The 16,208-nt window shown below is 53.4% G+C and overlaps 4 protein-coding genes across 4 annotated transcripts; 2 read left to right on the top strand and 2 right to left on the bottom strand.

Moving 5' to 3' along the window:
- Window positions 1-274: 274 nt before the first annotated feature.
- On the top strand, window positions 275-2,503 carry N7515_001134 (rRNA (cytosine-C5-)-methyltransferase NOP2; the record flags this gene model as incomplete). Its single annotated transcript, XM_056661878.1, has 1 exon — window positions 275-2,503. One exon carries the CDS (start codon window positions 275-277, stop codon window positions 2,501-2,503), a length of 2,229 nt encoding a protein of 742 aa, XP_056527044.1.
- Window positions 2,504-2,853: 350 nt separating this feature from the next.
- N7515_001135 (putative MATH and UCH domain protein) lies at window positions 2,854-6,638 on the bottom strand (the record flags this gene model as incomplete). The annotated part of the gene is made up of 4 exons (XM_056661879.1): window positions 2,854-3,430; window positions 3,494-4,199; window positions 4,255-6,330; window positions 6,380-6,638. The coding sequence occupies 4 exons, from the start codon at window positions 6,636-6,638 to the stop codon at window positions 2,854-2,856; spliced, it is 3,618 nt and encodes a 1,205-aa protein (XP_056527045.1).
- A 1,053-nt stretch (window positions 6,639-7,691) lies between these two features.
- On the bottom strand, window positions 7,692-8,917 carry N7515_001136 (deoxyhypusine synthase; the record flags this gene model as incomplete). Its single annotated transcript, XM_056661880.1, has 3 exons — window positions 7,692-7,763; window positions 7,828-8,628; window positions 8,699-8,917. The coding sequence occupies 3 exons, from the start codon at window positions 8,915-8,917 to the stop codon at window positions 7,692-7,694; spliced, it is 1,092 nt and encodes a 363-aa protein (XP_056527046.1).
- Window positions 8,918-9,954: 1,037 nt separating this feature from the next.
- On the top strand, window positions 9,955-16,105 carry N7515_001137 (MYB DNA-binding domain protein; the record flags this gene model as incomplete). Its single annotated transcript, XM_056661881.1, has 2 exons — window positions 9,955-14,025; window positions 14,090-16,105. The coding sequence occupies 2 exons, from the start codon at window positions 9,955-9,957 to the stop codon at window positions 16,103-16,105; spliced, it is 6,087 nt and encodes a 2,028-aa protein (XP_056527047.1).
- Window positions 16,106-16,208: the final 103 nt, after the last annotated feature.

The raw sequence follows: 16,208 nt of genomic DNA on the forward strand, positions 1-16,208 counted from the left end.
GATCTCCGAGAGAATTGAACGGAAGAGAAAGCAACCCCGAGGTGATAATCGTTGGAGCAATGAATGAGTTGGGTTGGGGTTTCTTGATGTTGATGGAAGTCCGACACCTAATTCATGAGGCATCAGAAGTACCAAGACAAGGGCTAGACCGCCTTCCGCTAATTCTGTACTGCTAGCGTCCACCGCCCGAAGAAAAAAAAAAAGAACGAAAGAAACCGAAGCTTCTCAGAAAGCAAACACACTAAACGTCTCCCATAAACACCACATTTTCACAATGGGTGTCGGTCGCCGTATGAAGAAGCAGGGGCCCCCGGCCCCACTCGACGAGTCAAAAGTCACCATGCTCAAGAAACGCAAGGCTGGCGAGCCAGCTGCGGCTCCTGCGAAGCCTGCACCATCGAAGCGTCGCAGGTCTGACGCCGACGAGGCTGTGTCGAAGAAGGAAGCACCCAAGAAGAAGAAGGTCAATGTTGCCGCTGATAAGTCCGAGCCAAAGAAGCAGCAATCCATCACGAAGAAGGCGGCGCCTGTGCCGGTACCTATGTCTGATGATGATGAAGATATGGAGGATGACGATGAAATTGATGACCTCGATGGGATCAGTGAAGGCTCAATCGGGAGTGACGATCAGATTGAGGGACTGTCTGATCTGGAGGATGATGATTCGGTGGTCGACTCCGACGAAGACCGCCCAACTCGCGGCGCCATGTTCTCTGACGACGAGGATTCCGATGCCGAAGAGAGATTGACAGCCGCAAACATCGAGGGCTTGTCTCGCAAATTGGATGCTGAGCAACAGGAGGAGGAGGAAGCCGCCGAGCAGGAATTGCAGGAAGCCGCTTTGCAGACCAACATCGCTGCACCCGACGTGTTCGCCGACCAAAATCAGCAGGGACTCGCTCCTGATCTGCAGTTACTGCGCCAGCGCATCACGGACACGATTCGAATTCTGGGTGACCTGAAGACTCTTGGTTTGCCTGGAAAGTCGCGCACCGACTATATCGACCTCCTGCTTGACGATATCTGCACCTACTACGGTTACACTCGATTCCTGGCCGAGAAACTGTTCAACCTCTTCACTCCCATGGAGGCCTTTGCCTTCTTCGAAGCTAACGAGACTCCTCGCCCTGTCGTCATCCGTACGAATACTCTGCGAACCAACCGCCGATCCCTTGCTCAGGCTCTCATCAACCGTGGTGTCGTTCTCGAGCCCGTTGGCAAATGGTCCAAGGTTGGCCTGCAGGTTTTCGAGTCTCCTGTCCCCCTCGGTGCTACCCCTGAGTATCTTGCCGGTCACTACATTCTCCAGGCCGCTTCTTCTTTCCTTCCCGTTATGGCTCTCGCTCCCCAGCCCAACGAGCGTGTCCTCGATATGGCCTCTGCCCCCGGTGGTAAGACGACGTACATGTCCGCTCTCATGCGCAACACTGGATGTGTCGTTGCAAACGATGCCAGCAAGCCCCGTGCCAAGGGTTTGATTGGTAACATCCATCGCCTCGGCTGCAAGAACACCATTGTCACTAACATGGATGCCCGCACCGCTTTCCCCAAGGCGATGGGTGGCTTCGATCGTGTTCTGCTTGATGCTCCCTGCACTGGAACGGGTGTCATCTCCAAGGATCCCGGTGTGAAGACCTCCAAGAACGAGCGCGACTTCCTCGCCATTCCTCACATGCAGCGTCAACTTCTTTTGGCTGCGATTGACTCCGTTGACCACGCCTCCAAGACTGGCGGATACGTTGTCTACTCTACTTGCAGTGTGACGGTTGAAGAGAACGAGGCCGTTGTTCAGTATGTGCTTCGCAAGCGCCCCAATGTCAAGATTGTGGACACCGGTCTTGGTGGCTTTGGCAGCCCTGGATTCCTCAGCTACATGGGTAAGACTTTCGATGCCAAGATGGCGCTCACCCGCCGTTACTTCCCTCATCGTGAGAACGTCGACGGTTTCTTCGTCTGCAAGCTCAAGAAAACCGCCGTGACCCCTGTGGCCAAGTCCGGGGATGCCGAACCCCGTGCCAAGGGCCCCAAGAAAGCTCGCAGCATCTCCTCGGCCGCCTCCACGGACGATGATGAGATTGATCGCACTCCTATTGTTGATGAGAATGGCCACGCCGCTGATTTCGAGGGTGGTGCCTTCAGTGCTTTCGAGGATCCTGAGGACGCCGAGCGCATTGCTCGCGCTGAGCGTAATCGTCTGCGTCGCAAGGGTCTCAACCCCAAGGGTGTTCTGAACAAGCCTAAGAAGAGCAAGGCAGAGGTGTCAGAGAAGACAAGCGAATCAGTGGCACCCAGCCAGGAAGAAGAGACCAAGACCATTGCCTCAAAAAAGTCCACTAATGAGCCCAAGGGGGAGAAGAAGACAGTCCCCAAGGAGGATAAGAAGCTTGTCAGCAGAGTCAAGGAAGACAAGAAGCCGGTGACTGAGGACAAGGAAGAGAAGAAGGTTGCTGTCAAGGGCAAGGGGGAAAAGAAAGATAAGAAGGCCAAGAAGGCCAGCAAATGATCAATCGATCACACCTCTTTGTGTATAATTCTTCGGGCAAGTCAAAAGCATCATGTATTAGGTCCGGGACCCGGCGCATCGGATATACCTTTTGTTCAATATAAGATCAACTGTGTTTCAAATGTCTATTCTTGATGTAGGACACCTAGTACGGAATGTACTGACTACCTGTAGATCAACCACCTGCAAGCGTATGGTTGCATACCTCTATAATCGAAATGTGAACATTCGCTACCTAAGGACCGACGAATACCTATAAATGCCCAACAATCTAGTACCTAAGGAAAAGTCCCATTAACCTAAATGCAAGCCGTTCTAACTCCAGAAATGATCCCACTATATAACTCCAGCTATGCTCGATAAATTTTGATCACCTTCTTGACCTCTTTGCGGCACATCGGACACAGGCTGACGAGGTTGGCACATGTGACACACGAACATAGGTGCCCACACTCGGCGAAGACAGCATCCATCTCCTCCGTATAACAGATTTGACAGAGATCCAACTCGGCGTCAGCCACCTCCCAGTAGCTGACGCCCTTGCCATGGCGTTTACCATCCTTAAATCCACCGACATACTTGTTGCCAGTCGTTTTCTCGATATATGTACCCTGTCCGTGGCATACATCCTCGACCCAATCGCCGTCGTAAGAGTCGCCAGTGGGGTATACCAATTTGCCCTGGCCATGCCGTCGGCCGAAGACGAAGTCACCTTCGTATACCATGCCTGTGCCCGAAACGTGCGTGCCTCTTCCGTGGCGATGACCTTTGAGGAAGTCACCACTGTAGTAATCGTTTGCGAATGTGGCTTCAATGGTCTTGACTCCAGTGAAACCTTGGATTGGATGGCCGCGAGAATCGGCCCACAGGTATTGAACTAAACGATCGGGGCTTGTGAACAACCCCAAAGCAGCAAGCTCAGACCGCCTGTATCCATGTTAGAGACGAAGAAAAAGAAATACTTGAGATCAGGTATAAAGGTGTACTTACTTATCCTTCGTCAACTTATCTCCAACGATGAAGCATACCCCGTGCGGCGCAACCACCTCGGCGAAGCTGTCGGCTGGCGATACCGTGGTAACAGCAGCACCGTCGACACGCTTCCACATAAGGAAGTCCTGGCGAAGAGGCCGCTGTAAGTGGCGCCGGATGGACGCTTTGACGTTGGCATCGAGCTTAGAAAAGAACGACCCAACGGTCCTGAGCACTTGGTTGTCCGCGTCAAACATCTGAATAAAGTAATATGTGTGGTCGATAGGCAGCTTGACCCTCGATGATGCGGCTTGTGCTTCAGGCCGGGAATCTGCTGTAGGGGGGTCTCGAGTGGATGGTGCAAGAGCGGAGCTTGTGCCTTCAGTTGGAGGAGCTGACGCAGTAGTGGTGGCTTGTTGACCGGGAGCAGCGACAGCAGCTAGCACCAGTGCCTGCTCCGCATTGTCAGACGCAAAGGCATCATTTTCAGGAGACAATGTGGCCGACGGTGGCAACGAGTCATCGTCAATCGTGGAGTGCACATTGTCTGTAATAGCCCGACGCCCATGAGGAGTGTATCCCGATGAGCTAGCGACAGCATCCCCCTCGGCTGCCACGTCTTCCGAGGCCCCAAGCACTTGGTCCTGAATGACTGTGGTGTCTGGCTTATCCTCTGAGGTGGTGAAGGTCGGAGGGTCTGGAATGGCGAACAACTGTGCATCTTCTGTTATGAGGTTAGTTAGGCGACACTTAGAACGAGGAGTAATGCAATCACATACCCTCCGATATGATCTCCATCCAGAACCGTATAATCTTCAATGAAGGATCCAGTGGAACGTTCAGATCCGTAGTGCGATCGAATGCCAATGACGACCCAGAACCAGCAAAGTTCCCAATTTGCCAGAAACGAACCCGCTCGGGGGCGATGGGATCAGAGCTTGCGGATTTACACGTGGCAATCCTTTTGCGTAGCTCGGCCAAGCGCGTTGAGCGGGGCAAAGACATGTACATGACAGAACTTGCCGCTTTGGCCTGTGCCATAAGATCATAAGAGTCAAACAGACTAGTCAGCTGGCCGTATTGCGGAAGCGAATAGATCTCCACCTGGACAACATCTGTGGGCTTGTCACCAGTGGGATATATGCCGGTTTCATAGTATTGCTTCAAGGTCTCAGGAACTTCCCAAGGCCCCTGAGGACCAGGCAACAGGGCCGACACGACACTTTCCCGGACATACATTACCACAACGGGGACATCATGGCCCTTCTTGTGGTCGACAGTTTGAGAGGGATCAAGACCAAGGTGAGGGCCCATGGCGGTCTTCTGGGTTAAGCACTCCACACGGTTGTCACTACCATCATCGAAAGCCAGCCAGGTAGTGCCGGGCCCTGCTGGTCGAAGGATGCTGAAGAACTTGCCCGAGGTGCGACGACCACGATGGACAATATATCCATAAAGGACATATTTGCTACCCTGTCCATCAACAACCCAAGGAGCCAGGTCCAGTTCCTCATCCAATTCGACTTTGTCATATCGGAGCTGCCAGCGTTTGGCCTTGTCCAAAGTATGGCGACCAAACTCGACATGAAGAAGCGGTGGAAGCGACCAACGGCCGGGCTTGGCACTCAAGTACGCACCGACAGCTCCCGAGGTGGATTTTGCTTGATCAATTGGTATATAAAGACGCGAGTTGAAGTCCGTGGGTAGCATATTCACGGTTACTTCGCCCTCGGGAGATGTAGCATGCACAGCCGGGCTATCAAACAGTTTGGCGAACTCCTTTCCGGCCTCTGTCCCATTTAGCTCAAGCTCTAGGGTACGTCGCAGGCGCTCCCAGAATTCTGATACGTCGTTCGAGAACTCGTGCAAATTGCGCAAAGTGGTAGTCACGGCGTCAGTATCGACGTAGCTTGGTGAGAGGGTTTGGCGACGAAGCTGCCACAGAAGCTTTTGGAGAGCATCACATAGTGGCTTAGGCCTGGCGTCGGAATTGGTGAGATGTTCAAGCACATCAACACTTTGGATGATCTCGCAGAATGGAGCGATGTGCAGCCACGAGGCAAGTCCAGCTACCTCTGGGCTATGATTGATCATCGAGTCACCTAGTGGTCGGTAACCGGTCAAGGCCATGCTGTCCCAAGTGGGCTCGGAGTCACTTGGGTGCCACCAAAGGGATTTGGTTGGGTCATTCACCACACGAATATATGCATCGAAAGACAGTGTATCGTCATTCAAGAGGGCGCGATGTTGTCCCCGCCGACGGGAATGGATTTGATCCCAGGGGCCGTGGAAATACGTCCATCCCCAATCCAAGTTGTGGGGATTGAACTGATGGCATGATGACTGCATCCAACCAGTGCGTGGCTCTTGGGGATTGTACACGATAACACCAACCTGCGCAGGTACACGCCAAGGGCTCGAAGTTCCGTTGTCAGGCTGGGCAAAGTCTCCGGCGGCAGGATATTGAGACCTGTAGTGAGCAAGCCATGCTGCTGTGTCGTTCGTGGCTATGGTCTTGATTTCGGTTTCTGGAGTGCTGTCGTCTAATACATCGTCGGGAGCACCGCGGCGGACAGTGAATTCTGTCTCGGGAAGATCGTCATCGGGAGTTGGGATTGTGGTAGAGCATTCCAGATAGACGCTCAATGCGTTGACATTGTTCCCCCGAGGATAGAACTTGATTCGCCACCAATATCCTCCAACAAATGCTGCCGGGGAGCGCATGACTTTGGCACGATTAGGCTTCTCGGGGGTGCCCCGGACACCCTTGAATGTCCATGTAAGACGGGCCTTCTCTGTGGGGACATATTCAGGGTCCCCCAAGTCCCGGAAGAAGTTGTTTTCCCAGTATTTATCTGTCACGCTGTTAGACATGTACCAAACTTCCAGATGGGTGAGACTTACGATCGCAGGCACTATAGTCCGAATCGCCGCCGTCGATCTCTTTCAATTCATCCTCATCTGGGGTCGTCGTATCCTCCTCATATTCCGCCCAGTACGCATGATCAATCTCCCCAGGGGACTGAAGCGTGGGCTGAGTAGTCGGGGGTGATGATTCGGAGGACTGAATTGGTGACGCGGTCTCGGCAGCGTTCTCTGGAGTATGCCCTGTTCTCGCGGCATTTTCCACCCCAGTCTCAGGGACTGGCAAATTGGGATCCATAATATCCCAATTGAAGGAATGTCAATCCTTCAAGCGAAGGTGACGAGCCAGCAAAGTGTATATATATAACACCGCTAGGTATACTACCTATCCCCTTCGAAGTGTCTAGTCAACTCTGATAAGGGCTTATCGGACGAGTGGAGTCGCGGAGAGAATGGAATTGAGGAGGGAAGGTTTGAGGATAAGCAATGAGAAGAGAAACGAGAGTATACAAAAGAATGAAGATACTGAGTAACAGAGATACAAGAAGAAGAAAGAGAAAAGAAAAAGTCGGGGAAGGTGAAAAGGGAACCAAAAAGGAAAAAAAATAAAAAAAGATAAAAGATAAAGAACGCGAGTCCGGGGGAAGATGCCGAGTGGGTCACTTGGACTGTATGAGTTGAGGTACATAGTTCCATGTGGGTTATGGGGTGATTTACATAATTTTCAATGAAGTCGCGAGATCTTATACCTCTCAACTGATGTATCTTTTGCAATCTACAATATATAAACATATTCTACCTGACTTGATTCATACGAACATTGTATATCACCAAGATCAATTTCATCCGGCGGTGTGCCGATCCGAGGGGATCCCCACTCAGGGTCAAATCTTTAAAAAATTGCCGATTTTTGTTCGGTGGCGATTCGGCTTATCGAACTTTCTCCGATTTCGCCACTGACCCCTGGAAGCTCCCCGATCCATGGAATGGCCCCGGATTCCCCGTGGACGCCACATGGGAAATCATTCTGTTGTCTCCAAGATATGTAACTTTGAACGCTATCCTGGGCAGTCTTGGATGGCTCAAACCGGTCGACCTTATCAAAAGGTTCAATGCATAGGCGCATGTGTTCAGGGTGGAGCGGGGCTGACTCCCACCAATCCTGAAACAATTGCGCAAAGGGCCCTATGTACCCTAATTGACCAGGTGGACCGCAGTTTTTTATGCTGATCGACACTGATTGGCCCCCTTGAAGACGAAACCCTATTGAGACTGCCGGTTCCCGCATCGCTTGGCATTTTCGTACCTTGTCATGTCGTACAAGACTCGACGGGATATTGTGCAATTGAGATTATGTTGATTCAGCACGAGCAAATGAAGCCGCCACAATCATGGGGAATACCGCTGTGGCTTCCGCATAGACCTAGGGGAATAGAGATTAGCTTGATAGCCCAAATGAAAAGAATATCGTTCCAAAAAGAACATACCTTCACAGACTTGGCATCCACCTTGATCTTGCCCCAGCTCACCGCTTCATCTGGTCGCGCACCTGCATCACTGCCATCGAACTCCTGCGCGGTATTCACATACACTGCATGCTCGGCCCCATTGCGCATCAAGCATGCATTGGCGATATGGTGCTTGACCACGCCACCACCCAAAATGATCATGCCAGCGCGGCTCGCCCGGACAGCCATGGTATTGATGCGGCGCACATCGTCTACAATATCCACCCGGAGTCGCTGCGGGGAAGACTTGTAAGTGTGGAAGTAAAGCATGTCTCCCAGTGATCCATCTGTGAGGGCGGGGCAGAATACGGGGATTCCGTTCTGCGCCGCCCAGTACAGGACTGAATCTTCGTGGTTGATCTCACGACCGAGTCGCTCGGTGATGAGGCTTGGGGTCCAGTGAAGTTCGTCATCCTCATCCCCAGTCTCCCGAGCCTTGACCTTGGCTGCCTCCTGCTCCTCCAGCATTTTATCCAAGATCGGCACTACCCAGTCCTCAAAGGCACAGTAGTTATTGTTAGGCACAAGAAGGTTGCCAATGCGGTTGAGGCCCTTAGCGCGCAGTCCAGCTCCGGGGGTGGAGAACGATCCGAGGTATGTGGGCGCCAAACATTTGATCAAATCTTCTTCCACGCCACCGGCAGTGGTCACAATGGCTGAGACATGTTTATGCTTGACGAGATAGCGCAGGGTATCCCGTAAACCGGATGAAATCAAGTTCGATGTATAGCCGAGGAAGATTGTGGTTTTGTCCCCGGTTTCGGGGTCACGGAAAGCACGCTGAAGGAAAATAAATGGTCAGTCTTTCTGATTCACGACTTATGGAACCCATCAGAGTGGGAGGCCATACCATTTCGTTGATGATCTGGGCGGCTTCCGCGACCGCACTGCCCTGGAAGCCAGTATTGGCTAGATTATCCACCATTTCGGCGACTGTGATATCTCGGCCCTGGAATTTATCGAAATCCACGCCGCTCACTACGTGAGAGCCCTCCGGGACTGGTTGTGAGCTTTGCAGAACGGACTCGGTGACCGAGGCGGGGACTGCCGATAGCTTCTGGGTGCTCATATTTGCGGTGATATGATATGGGACAAGAGACGAGGGGAGGCCGAAAATAAAAAAATTGCACGTCTTTGAGAAATATAATCCTACCAGCTTTGGTAAAAATCAAAACGAATTGGTCAAGTTGTTGAAGAGGGGCAAGTCTCGATCTTTTTTTTGTTCGGCGGGGAACTTGCATCAGTCTGGGCCTTGATGCCTTGACGCCTTACTGCCTAAGGCATTCAATACGTTGGCGAGCCATTCCTTTGGGACTAAGCGAAGGAGCAATACTGTAATACAAACTAGAGAATACTAGCAAGCACGTTTATTAAGTATACATGTAGTATACAGTGGTATCTAGCAATTGATATCTTCGCAGTACGTTGTCTACAACATAGCTAAGGTCATACATCGAATCGTGGCAGATAGAGTTTAAGAGGCACCAGCAGCCCCATTCACCACACTAGCGTCGAACCGGGTTAGTGCCAAGCCGACCCCTTGAAGTCTCACGAACTCATCTCTTCTCATTCTTCTCATGTTCTTATTCATTTTTCTTACACAGTACTCAGTAGATCGTCCTGGACTCTTGTTGTTGAGTCACATCTGGCGCAAGGAGGTCGCATGATTTCTCCGATCTTCCAACGTGCTACAGTTTCCTACTGAGCTCAAAGACACATCTACTTTCTCGACCTGTCGACGACGGAAGGTACCGGTCTGGCTTATCTGCTTTGACCAACTTGGATGTTCCTTTCATTACCACTCGGCAAGGACTTGAACGTAAACAAGAAAACAAAAGGCGAACGCGATTTGAGGTTTGTTGTCCGAATCTTTGCCGAACCCCCCCCCCCCAAAAAGTGGAAAACCACGCCTTACCCGATCGATCACACTTCAATTCTTCATATGGTCCGTGCATTCAATGTCACGTGCAGACCATCTAAAGTGTCGTTCTATCTGAGTATGCGATGGATTCTGCATTCCAACCGCCCTGGGCTGAATCTGCACTTTACTTCTTACGTGCTGGAGGCGCTAACCGGTTCATAACTGCATGATAGCATGACGCAATAATGTCCTCCCGATTTCCCCCATCGTCCGGGTTCAATTCCCGTGACCGTTCTCCGCAGCGATTTGGAGACCGTCGCCCCCCAGTCGGTCCTCGTGGCCCCGACGACGCGCCTGCACCATTCGGTAGAGATCCACCCCGTGGTCCTCGGGCCCTTGTCGACTCTCCCAGGGGTGGTCATTTTGGTGGTCGTGGCAGAGGTTATGGCCGTGGTGATTTTCGTGATCGCGACCGAGACCTACGAGATCGTGACCGAGATCGCGACTTTCGAGACAATCGCGATGGTCCACCGTTTCGCCGAGATATGGATCGTGACTGGGTTCGGCGCGACCGCGAGTTCGATCCTCGAGATAATAGGATTGGCTTCGGCCGAGGTCGCTCAAGGTCACCGACACGCGATTTTAGGGATATGAGGGAGCCTCCCGCACGCGACTTTGATTTGATTCGGATGCGACGGAATTCGAGGGACAGCATTCTTTCTGCGTCTTCAGGGGGTCCGGATGGTCCACCGCCTAACACCGGCCATGTACCTCGTGGAGCTATGCGAGGACGCGGTCGCGCAGACTGGGAAGGGGGTCGTGGTCGCGGTCGTCCGGCATTCTTCGATGACCGGGATCTCTTCCGTCGACGCAGTCGCTCTCGGGAACCCTGGCGCGGACGCGATCGGCTGCTGGATCGCGACAGAGATCGAGGCTTGGACCGGGACCGTGCCGCAGATCGCGACCGGATGATAGACCGAGATCGTGATCGAGACCTTCCACGGCCTCGAGATCGGGAGCGTGAGCAAGACCGAGATTTGGACCGTCGAGATCGCTTTGACCGTCGCGAAGATAGGGACAATAGACGGCCTGATCGCGAAGACCGTGATCGCCCAGTGGACTTTTGGAAGCGAGAGCGTCCCCCAAGTCGTGCAGCTAGCGGCTCAACCACCTCTTCACACCCCCCCACAGCAGCAGGCACTGGGTTTGTGCCAGCCCTTGCGGATCGCCTGTCTGACCATCCCCAAGGTGATCAAGGTCGGAAAGCTCCAACACAACCCAGCATTGCGGCTCCAGAGACTGCGCACGATCCCACACGAAACGACCCTCCTGTTCGGCCCCTTTCTCTTAGACCGGATATTCCTCGATCTGATGTCGCTCATCCTGATGCCACTCGTCCTGATACCACTCGTCCTGATGCCGCTCGACCTGATGCCGCTCGACCTGATGCCGTTCGACCTGATGCCGCTCGTCCTGATGCCGCTCGACCTGATGCCGCTCGACCTGATGCCGCTCGACCTGATGCCGCTCGACCTGATGCCGCTCGACCTGATCTTCCGACGGAGTCTGGTCCTATTGTTCGACACTCACCGCCTCCAGCCGCTCCTCCGGTGCCCGCCTTTGGGTCGGTAACTGCCCTTCTTCCGACTACATCCTCAAGTAATGATTCTTTCGAGACAGGGATGCCGCTAGATTCTGTTTTGCCTTCCTTGCCCTCAGAGAAAGAGCACAATGAGGTTGCGCAACGCAGACCACCACAGCCTCCTACCGGACCCAAAGCGGAAAGAGCAGAAAGAACCGAGACCACACAGCCACTTGAGCCTCGTCGCCGCCTCGAAACTCATCGCGAACCGGGGAAGCAGCAAGTAGGGCCTCCTCTACCACCTAAGTCATCTATCCATCTACCGGACGTATCACCACCCACTGCTCCAGCTGCCATGACTCGGCCAGATCCAGCTTTGGGACCCAGCGACGCGTTTGGGACTGGGCGGTCGAACTCTCTTACTCGTTCCCCTACCTTTGCCCGACTTCCACAGCGTGCAAGATCCCGTGAGCCTTCCATCTCACCCCGGATGCAGCCATCCGGTATTCCAACCGGCCCTCGAGCGTTGCAACGGCAGGCTCCCTCTCCGCGTGGTCGTAAAGGCAGCAAGCAATGGGTTCGACCTGGCTATGGTCGAACGCCCCCCTTTCCTAATGCACTGCCGAAACAAGAGTCTTATGATGACCATGAAACAATTCCCCCTACAACTGAAACCAAGCGGAAAGACCATCGTCCTCCGCCTTCACCGGATATCGACGGCCCTGAGAGCGGCGAGATTATCCCCCAGGAGCCCGCGAAGAACCCATCTCCTGTTTCTCCATCCATGAATCTTCCTTTGCATCAGCTTTCCTTGGCTGCTGAAACTCGACACAGTGATGCCAGAGTGGTCACCCAACAGGCCAGCAATGATAAAGCCAAGTTGATACCGAACTTTGAAGGCTCCAGCGATGAGGAAGATGGAGAGAACATCATTTTCACCCAAGAGTATCTTGACGAGAGAAGGCGGCTATTTGAAAAGGATATGGAGTCACTCCGAGCAGAACTACCACCGTCTCCACTGGAAGATCCAGAAATTGTCGCTCATCTCCTCAAAATCCAGCTACTCGGAATTGTAGCCAACAATGAGGGAACGGAACCGCCGATAGAACAACCCGATGGACGACCCGCTGAAAGCCCCTCGGAGCGACCAGTGGGCGATGTACCCTCATTGGAGAGTGAAGTACCAACAGATCGCCCAAGCAGCGAGGGAATGACCTCTTTAGCTCGTGAAACCCCCGGACAGGAACCGAAGCCAATCACGGATACTGTCATACCTCCTATGGTATCCAGTGGCAATGTTACCGTCGACACGCTGCCATTTTTGCATACAGGTCCACCCACGCCTATCCAGGATATGGCGGTATACTGTGAAAATATTGCCACCCAGAATCGCCTCAAGGATAAAATCAGCACAGAGCTTTCAAAGATTCGAGGAGAGGTTTTCAGGAAAAATGCGATTCTCCGTGCTGAGTATGTGTCTCATTACAAGCTTTGGCGATTGGCTATTTGGGAGCTTGACCGCATGAAGGACAAGAAGTTAGAGACTCCTGGACCAGCCTCCCCTTCGGTGTCCACGGTCCCAACTACACCGGCACCCATTCCGGAAGGCCGTGAAGGTCGTCGGCACAAAGGCAATAGCGAGCTCGATTTCCTCAATGCTTTGAAAGCCTCCGAAATCTCAGCGCAAGAAGAGCGGGAGCGTCGGCGGATCAAGATGGCCACTGCTCAGCCTGACTTGGGCCGCGAAGCAGTCATTCCAGACATGCTCGAACCGCGGGAGAAGAAGGCACGTGTTTACAAAGATGTTAACAACACCATCGAGTGCAGTAGGGCTTTAGAAGTCTTCGGCTTTGCGCCACCTCCCAATGACTTCACCCCGGAGGAGCACGCGATATTCACCGATGCCTTCATGGCACACCCGAAACTGTGGGGCAAGATCGCTGAATCTTTGCCTGGTCGAAATTTCCAGCAGTGTATCATTCACTATTATCTTACCAAGGAAGAGATCAAGTACAAAGCCAAACTCAACAAACGTTGGAGCAAGCGTGGTAGGGGGACTCGAAAGGGCCCACGACCAAAGTCCAATGCTCTCATTGCAGACTTGGGCGTTGTGAAACCGGACTTCGTCGGCGAAGATGAGCCACCCGCTGTTACTGATACTGGCCGTCCAAGACGTGCGGCTGCACCCACCTTCGGCGATTCCACCGAGGCAGAGAGTGCGTCAACTGGCCGTCGTGGTCAGATAGGAAAGGACAGAGAATCAGTTGAAAGGTCAACTCCTCGACGTGGCGGAAGAGGCGGAAATTCTCGTGGCGGACGGCGTGTAAAGAACCCTCAACCGGACCCGAAAGCCCAGGTGGCCATGCCACAGGGTAATCTCCAGCCAGATGTTTCCCCAGCGCCTCCTCGCCCTGTAAGTGAGATACAGTTGGTCTCAGACAATAGCATGGAAGCGTTTGATGCTCGGGAGGCCGAGCGTGCAGAAAAGGATTCCTTGCACTCAGTCCCGAGAGGTAGAGTTGGACGCGGGAGGACGAAAGAAGGGGTCTATGTCTTTGAGTCTACAGAAGTCGAACCCGTGTCAATCAAACAGCCCGAGACGGGGTATGGGTCTTTACAGCCGACAAGCTACTGGTCTGTACCGGAGCAGCGTGATTTCCCAGCTTTGTTGGGTCACTTTGGCCGCGATTTTGAGGGCATATCGAGTTGGATGAAGACAAAGACGACAGTGATGGTATGTATTGGTCTTGCGATCCCATCTTTGGTTTTGACTAGTTGACTAATATGTGTCGGTACAGGTCAAAAACTTCTATCAACGCCGTCTGGACTCGGGCCAGAAAGACTTCGAGATGATTGTAACAGATGCAGAGGAGAAAAAGGCTCGTGGTGAGCCCACAGGGCCGCTTCCTGTGCCAAGTGTTGCTCCCAAACGACGATACGAGGCCACTCCGTCCTCGATCATTCCTCGTCCGCTTGCTCCTCAGGGTGATCCCATGGCTGAGATCGAAGACCCGCGTTACACCTCCAAAGGTAGACCCGTTGGACTTTCCCCACAACCAATTCCCCTGCACGGGCGGCCGTTGTCCGAGAAAGAGCGAAATGTCGGTCGTTACCAGCCGCTTGCACAAGCTTCCACTGCTTCAGCAGTGCCTTCGACTGCAACTCTCATCGAAGAATCAACTCGGGCAATTCGCGCCCAAGGGGGCCCCTCACACCGCATACAGGGCCCCCGCCTTGGATACTTTACAGAGGATAGGCGGGACTCCTCGATAATGAGTCCGCGTACGCAAGACCTGCCGATACCGTCGCGCCATCCCGGCTCCATGCCACCAGAGATGGTACGAATGGACCATATGTCTCCACAGGCATATATGCCTTCACAGCAGCCACCACCCATCCTCTCATCGAGCCACTCGCGTCATCCGAGCTCGCCTAGCCAGCAGTTGAGACCAGAATTGGATATCCCATCTTTTCACCGCGACCCTTTCGCCCAAAGATCCTATTATCCACTTACAGGACCGCCTGGTGGTATTCCCCAGTCCCCTCGCCCTGGCTTGTCGCCAGTCAAGGATGTGCCTCGTCCGAGTGCGACTCCTGGCCCGGAAGGAGCCCGGCATGTACCCGCTAAACGGTCCAATATCATGAGTATTCTCAACGATGAACCAGAAGAGCCTCAACCACGCAAGAGGTTCGCTGGCGAACAAGGCCCGTCCGCCCCTACTGCAACTACAGGCATCACTTCAAGGCCCGTGTATCAGGCGAGCGGGTCATCCCGCCAAGAAGATAGTGGCATGTCAGGGTTGTCGCAAAAGCCGTCTGGCTACGCCCAGCAAAGTCAATATCAACCAACTTCTCGCGGTTATTCAGATTATTCTGGCTATGGTCCCCCTCATAGTGGCGCAGGCACGTCGGCGAACAATGATTGGATGGCACGATTCGATCCGCGAGCGCAACAGAATCCTGCGCCGCCCCAGGCTCAGTCAGTTCCAGCACAGCAGCAGCAGTCTCAACAGCAGCATCAACAGCCGCAAAGCAGTCGCCAGGGTCCTTATTCGTCTTATGCTGTAACACCTAGTCAGCCTTCAGTTCCTCTGACGAATCTTTCGGTGCCATCTCCTGCGCCGACTCCCCCGCCATCAGTCGGACCCCAAAGATCGGCTTATTCCAACGTCTTCTCCCAACCATCCTCTGCGCAAACGGCTATGTCGTCGGGTTCGCGAGATATTGCCTCACAGCCTGCATCCTACCGGCCAAGCTCACCTGGCCCGCGTTCCAGTATGCCGTTTGGAACAAGACAAGATCCACCGATAACGGCGCAATCTTCTGGCAACTTGTATGGTATGCATTCACGCCAGTCCGCAACCCCAGCTTCGTACTCCTCAGCTGCGCCACCTACGCAGAACCCGACACAACAACACAGCTATCAACAACACGTGCAGACGATGGTCAGCGGGTCGCATCAGCCGCAATCCCACCGCTCCACTCCGGTCAATTTGCCCGGTGGATCTTCACAATACGGACACGACACTCCTCCCCCACAATCTCAGGCCGGTCGGTCAATGGCATCGCTGGCGAGCCTGGGACGCTCATACACTCCACCGGCAGGCCTGCATTCATCCATGAGCGGACCTGCCATGGGTAACTATGCTCCCACTCAGTCGTCTACCCCTGGATCTATGCCGCCGCTCCACCAACGACCTCCAGGATCTCTAGGGGATACTGTCGCTACTCCAACACATCACCGAGGTTGTAGCCATGAGTCGGTACAAGGCGGACTACCTGGGTCATTACCACCGCCGTCGCAACCACGCTAAGACCTAATGTTTGCTTGATTTGAATATCCAGGCGGAGTGTTGGTTTACTGTCGGATTGGCTGTACATTAACTTGGCCTTTGTATTCTCTTGTTTTCCTGTTCA

The sequence above is a fragment of the Penicillium bovifimosum genome (genome assembly GCF_028826915.1).
Source record: "Penicillium bovifimosum strain IBT 22155 chromosome Unknown utg000001l_segment0_segment0, whole genome shotgun sequence".
Lineage (NCBI taxonomy): Eukaryota > Fungi > Ascomycota > Eurotiomycetes > Eurotiales > Aspergillaceae > Penicillium > Penicillium bovifimosum.